The sequence below is a fragment of the Octodon degus genome, unplaced genomic scaffold (assembly GCF_000260255.1).
Source record: "Octodon degus isolate 3935 unplaced genomic scaffold, OctDeg1.0 scaffold00071, whole genome shotgun sequence".
NCBI classification, from domain to species: domain Eukaryota; kingdom Metazoa; phylum Chordata; class Mammalia; order Rodentia; family Octodontidae; genus Octodon; species Octodon degus.
In genome coordinates, this window is record NW_004524647.1 from 716,212 (window position 1) to 722,455 (window position 6,244).

Below are 6,244 nucleotides of genomic sequence, written 5' to 3' on the forward strand. Positions count from 1 at the left end.
TATATAATGGAATACTATTCAGCTATAAGAAAGGATAAACTTGAGTTATTTATTTATTTATTTATTTATTTATTTATGGTACTGGGGATTGAAATCAGAGCCTTGCACTTTCCAGGCAAGTGCTTATTCTACTGAGCTATCTCCCCAGCCCAATTTTAGGCATTTATAGGGAAACAGATGCAAATTGGGGATATGCTTATTAGGGTAATAAATCCGACTCACATATGTAAACAGTAGTGTCTCCCTAATGTGAGAAACTGAAAGAGTTAATAAGGTCTAAAATGTATAATTGATACTTTGAAATGGGAAGAAGTTGTTCAAAAGGAAAAAATGAACTAGGACTGGGGAAAGAGAAAAGAGAAAAAATATAAATTATACTTTTACTGTTTCTTAGTTGCTAGAAAAAGAAGGCTTGTACATATGAATTGGAGAAATTTTTTACCCATGTCTTGTATTCTGAGTAAACAAGGATAATAATATACAGTGTATTAATTATTATTGTATCACCTTGTCATGAAATTTTGTTTTACCTTTTTATCCATAAAATTAAAAAATAAAACAAATTTTAAATATAATACATACACTAAGCTACCTAAACTTTGTTCCTGGTCTTATTTGTGAAATATGCAGAGTTTACAATTTTAAAATTATTTATTTCAATCTTTTGTTTTCTTCTCTTGTTAGGCAGAATTTAATATAGATCTCTACTCTGCTCCCAACATCCTCCCACGTGATTTTTATTTTATAAAGATTACTGTTTATATACTTATAAGATAATCTGTAATTACTTATTTTTCTTATTTATATCCCTGCTGAAATCTCCATCACACCCTTTTAATTTACAGCTGTTAGTGTCATCTTAAGAATTAACACACACACAATTCCTTTTTTTGGATTCCAAGTGCTTTTCATTCTTGGTAGATTTTCCATATTCACAGAGCATGTACTCTAGTAACTTTTAAAAATGATAACTAGAATGTTTCTATGTTTAATGGGTAAAATTTTCTTGTTCTTCCTCCACACTTAATATTTCAAGTGTCAAAATGTTATTTAATATTCACTTTTGAGTACATCACACCTGGCACATAAATGACATAAGGCAGGCAGTGGTGGTGACCAATAATTGGAGGACTCTTAATGTGTGGGGCATATAAGATTCTAATGTAGCATGGAAAAATCTAGAAGACCAACTGGACAAATGCATATATCCTCGGCATCAGGATTCTTCATGTGTTAAATAACAGAATTTTAGAGTTTAAAATTATTTTTGTCAGAATTTTACAGTTATTGGATCATTGCTCCATTATTCTTCATCTATTTATTCATTTATTGCTCATGAGAGAATTATTTTTTTCATATTTTTCTGCATATGTCCTGTTTTTGCTTAAAAAGTTATTGTAATTATTTCCTGTAATTATGTGACAAAATATTGTTTCCATTATATATTGTCACATAATTTATTTCCACTCCCATTTTTAACTGAGTGTTCTTTTCAGCTTTGGAAATTCAGACTTTCAATTGTTTGGATTTTTCTTCATTGAAACAGTATTTGAAAAATTGTTATTTTCTCTGCATATGTGTGTTGAAAATATTTGTTGATTTTCCTGTATTCAGTCTTTAGCACTTTTGTTTATTTTCTAGCTTTTGATTATTTTAGTGTCTAGATAATTTCCTTAAAGATAACTATAAGTTCATCTTTTTAATAAGAACTATTTCATGTTACTTTTTTGATTTAACATATTCCAGTTTACTCAAAAGATAATTTACAAGTAAATGTATTGTTTGCTTTATTCTTTTTTATGTATATCTTCCCCACCCACAGCAGTTTCCTTTTTCTTATTAATTTTTCCCCTCCCACTGGAGATTTTCTATAATTTTAATTGATTTTTGGGAGCTCACAGTTGAGAAGGGCACTAAACCCTAACCAAGGGCAGCACTCACCACTGTAGGACTCTTGTGCTGGTCGCGCATCAAAGAGCCCATGCATTTGAAAACTTTATGTCAACTTGGAGGGTCTTTTTTTCTGGGGTGTTTTAGAACTTTCCAGAAATACTTTCTCTTCTTAGGGCATTATAACCCTGGTTTGCAGCATTTTTTAAGCAGAAGATTAATAATCCTGAATTGTATTAGGACTGTCATTTATCTACTGTACTGACTTTTAATCACTCTGACATTTAATCATTCCTTCCCATCTTGATCCCCATGTTTAACACATTCACATTTCATCTACTTTTTGTTTGGGTGTTCACAATACCAGAACAATTATTCCTTATAATTTTATTATATAATCACCATGTCATTTCCTGTCTAAGAGGAGAATAAAAGATGGGTTTGTCTTCTATATTATCTTTCAATCAATTTTCCTACATTTAGCTCTGTGCTTCTTTAATTTCTGGTAACTTCAAATACTTAGAAAAAAATCACTTCATCACTGATACCACCATTTAAAGGAATTTCAGTCTTAGATTTTTGTGTTTTACAAATGCAGTTATTTTTCATCTTTCTTCTCTTTGAAAACTACTAAGACAACTTTCCATTAATAACTAGAGTTTCCCTTATTCTTTCATTTGTTCTCATTGTTATTTACAAATGCTTTTCATCAATAAATATAGATTGTATCTTTCTTCAGTTTAATATAAACTTATGCTTATTTAAAAACTATTTTAGAGCTGGCCAAACAGCTCAGTGGATTAGGGGCTGCTCAGGCGCAGGGGCTGGGCGTTCGATCCCCGGGCCTGTCGTTCCAGGGGAGCAGTGAGAAGGCAATTGAGACTGGGCGTGGTGGTGCGTGCCTGTAATCACAGCTCTTGGGAGGCTGTAAACAGGCGGATCACTACAAGTCCGACCTAGCCATGAGACCCTGAATACCCTGTAGATCCTTCCCTAAAATAAATAAATAAGCCATATACATATATGGTTATTTATGATATATATATATATATCAAAAATCTTGATTTATATTGTCATATGGCTTTTAAGAAGTGATATTTATCACCAACTGTGAATGTTTGTGAACATTTCTCTAGCCTCAAGACAAAACTCTCAAAAAAAGAATAAATCAAATACTTCAACCAATAAGAGAAGTGAATTTTTTTGGAATTTTTGAACTTTTATGTATAAATTAATTCCATAACTACTCAACATAACAACAGAGAGAAGTGAACTTTGTATGTAGTTTTAATTTACATTCTCATTCTTTTTAATATATATGAACATGTACCTCTAGTTTAATGAGCATTTTATTTCTCCTCTTATCTCAAATTTAATGTTCAAGTTTAATGTAATGAAACAAGATTCTTTGACATTTCATTATGAGTTTCCAAAATCATTTTGCACATTAAGGATATGAATCCTTAGATTTACTTTGTTATAGTTTGATTGATTTCTTATTATGAACCAGTTTGCTTGCTTTCTACTTTATTTTACATGTTTTTATATAGTTTTTGTTCTTTATCATTAATATGTCTTTCATGTTCTTTCGGCAGGCAGATCCTTGCAGCAGCTAAAAGAGCCGACCAAGTGGGCCACTTCCTTTGGGTGGGATCTGACAGCTGGGGATCCAAAATAAACCCCCTGCATCAGCATGAAGATATCGCAGAGGGGGCCATCACCATCCAGCCCAAGCGAGCCACCGTGGAAGGTACCTGCTCTATCCGCAGTAGGATTTTCTAGGAGACATGCGGCACGCCATGGCCAAAGAATGTGCTTCAGAGGCTCTGGTGTTTACGCATAATTGATGCAGGGTAGTTTCAGACCTGTAGCCATAAAATATAAATGAAGCTCTATACCTGATCTGTTCTTTCAGCTAATATTCCTCTTTTGAAGAGATAGTGCTACAGTAGTTGCATAATAATATCAGAATTAGCATGCACTTTTTTATTCATGTCACAAGAGCTTCCTGAGACAAGAGCATCTCCATTAATAAGAAGTGAAATAATAACACATGGAGAGGGCTGGCCACATAGCTCAGCCAACTAAAGTGGCTGCTTAGGGTTAGCAGCTGGGTTTCAATCCCCAGCATGCCCTGCCGGCCCCGCCCCCAGGGTGTGCTGAGATGGTGATTGAGAATGGGTGTGGTGGCGCATGCATGTAATCCCAGCTCTTGGGAGGCTGAAAACAGGAGGCTCATTATGAATCCAATTTATCTAGTGAGAAATTATAGACCCTGTACCCGCCATACTAAAATACTAAAAAAGAAAACGAAAAAGAAGAACACATGGAAGTGTATGTGTTTTCTCATGGCTATTAAACCCAGGTGTTACATTTTAAGAACTTAGTAATTATCTCAAATGTTTTATAAGTACTTAGGAGGAAATAATACTTCATGAATAAATGAGATTACACATATTTACAGCATTAGACAAAAAAATGTGAACTGACTGAAAAATAAATAAAACCAACAGCCTCCGACCATGAAATAGAGAAAAGGGTTGTTCCTATTAAAAATGATCTTTGAGTAGTGCAACAACAAACATTCCTGCCAAACTCTACATTCCTACCTGGAGAAATGCGAAATTTCTCTTCCTGACATCTAGAATATGCTGTGACTTGAATCTAGCTCAGTTGTTGAAGTGCTTTGTTACAAAGAGACCCACACTCCTTTCACTCCTTTCCATTCAGACTGAGGCCTTTCCAGTGTCACTCCAAGGAAAGCAGAGGATCAAATGCATTCAGTTATGCTGAAGGTCCTGGCCAATGTTAGCTAAAACATAAGTTTCTAAAATAAAACTGTAAATGGAGTGTGTCCTAAGAGGGCAAGTGAGGTTTCTGTCTTACCTAGGATGATTTTGTTTATTACTTATTTTTCATTTCTGGTGAGTGCTCCTTGTTGACAATACTGAGTTATAATAAATATCCCACAATGATTCATATGATATCCTGGTGCCTTTGAGCTGTAACTTAGATATAAATAGGGAAAATACGGCTGGGGAAATAGCTCAGTAGAATAAGTGCTTGCCTGGCAAGCACAGAGTCCTGTGTTCAATCCCTGGTAGTGAAAAAAAAAATAGGGAAATTACTAATAAGCAGTATTCATCTTTTACTTACTTTTTTATAAGATTTTTTAAAAAGATATGGCCTGGCTATGCAGTTCAGGGTATCCTATGTAGCCCAGGTACCTACTTCAGCCACCAGCATTCTGGAATTGAAGTTCCTTGATGTTTGGCACATATATTAATTTTTATATTCATACTTTGCACATATTTAGTGAGCATCTGGAATTTTGGCTTTTATCTTCTATATGTGTCTAAACATAAAAATAAATTTTGGCTGAAGTTTTAGCAACTATGTGGTCTCTTAGAAAGCAACTCTTCATCTAATTTTACCTTCTACTTGTATTTCTTCTCCATTTATAGGAAAGAGAAGGTTCACTGGTGTTTAGTAAACAAGGTTGCGTCTTTCCCTTTCAGTTCAAAAATGATGACATCCTCATTGCAAATGGGCTGGTGATGGTGCTGCCTGATGCCCTACACCCATGGGTGGTGTGGGGAATGCTCCAGGACTTGGCACTCTCCTGTAGCTCCTGAGCCAAAAGACTTTTTCCTTTAATTTTAAGCTGCTTTTTGTTTTCTCATGAGCCAAGAAATTGCTGACAATATGCCCATTTGTATGTTACTCTGTTGACTAGGATGCTTTGGAATCCTGTCCACTTTTCGCAAGTCTTCAGATTAAAACATGCCCAAGTCACTTCCAACTTTTTTTCTTCTAAAATGTTGTGCTATTCTGAGAGCAGGATATCCTGAGCATCTTCTGAGAGCTAGCCAGGGTCACCGACCAGTGTCTTTTCCTTTTACCATAGCTATTAAAATTAGGAAACTAGTGTAATGAAGGTTGAGTTCACACAGTTAACACTCTTGGCTCTCACAATTGGTCATGATTTTCAAATGAGTGTCTAGAACAGCTTATTTCCTGAGTTAAATATTCAGTATGTATAGGCATAGTCTTACTACCCCAAAATACTCGAGATCTAGCATTTTAAAAGTCAGACACTTCTAAAAGGATTTCATGATTTTTCCTCAGTTGAATTCTTTATTTTTCATAAAAACTGAATGATCAAAGCTGTAAAGATCTGATCTAAAACCATTATAGTTCTAATTTAGATATGCCCTACTTTACCCGTCTTTGATTCTCTGGAATGTTCCACATATGTCACAGAGTTTTGTCAAAAGATCTGAAGAAAATTCTAAGAAATAAAATAATATTTTGACCTACAATATTGTTTCTAATCAATGTCTATTACTTTGGA

General features: G+C 34.3%; 1 protein-coding gene across 2 annotated transcripts in view; it reads left to right on the top strand.

Annotated features, from left to right (window-relative positions):
• Positions 1–6,244, top strand: part of Grm7 (glutamate metabotropic receptor 7) — a 986,583-nt gene that overhangs the window by 521,949 nt on the left and 458,390 nt on the right. For both annotated transcript variants that reach the window (XM_023719803.1, XM_004635231.1), the window contains exon 4: positions 3,486–3,640. In XM_023719803.1, the coding sequence (XP_023575571.1) occupies positions 3,486–3,640 (155 nt within the window). The remainder of the gene's footprint in view (positions 1–3,485; positions 3,641–6,244) is intronic.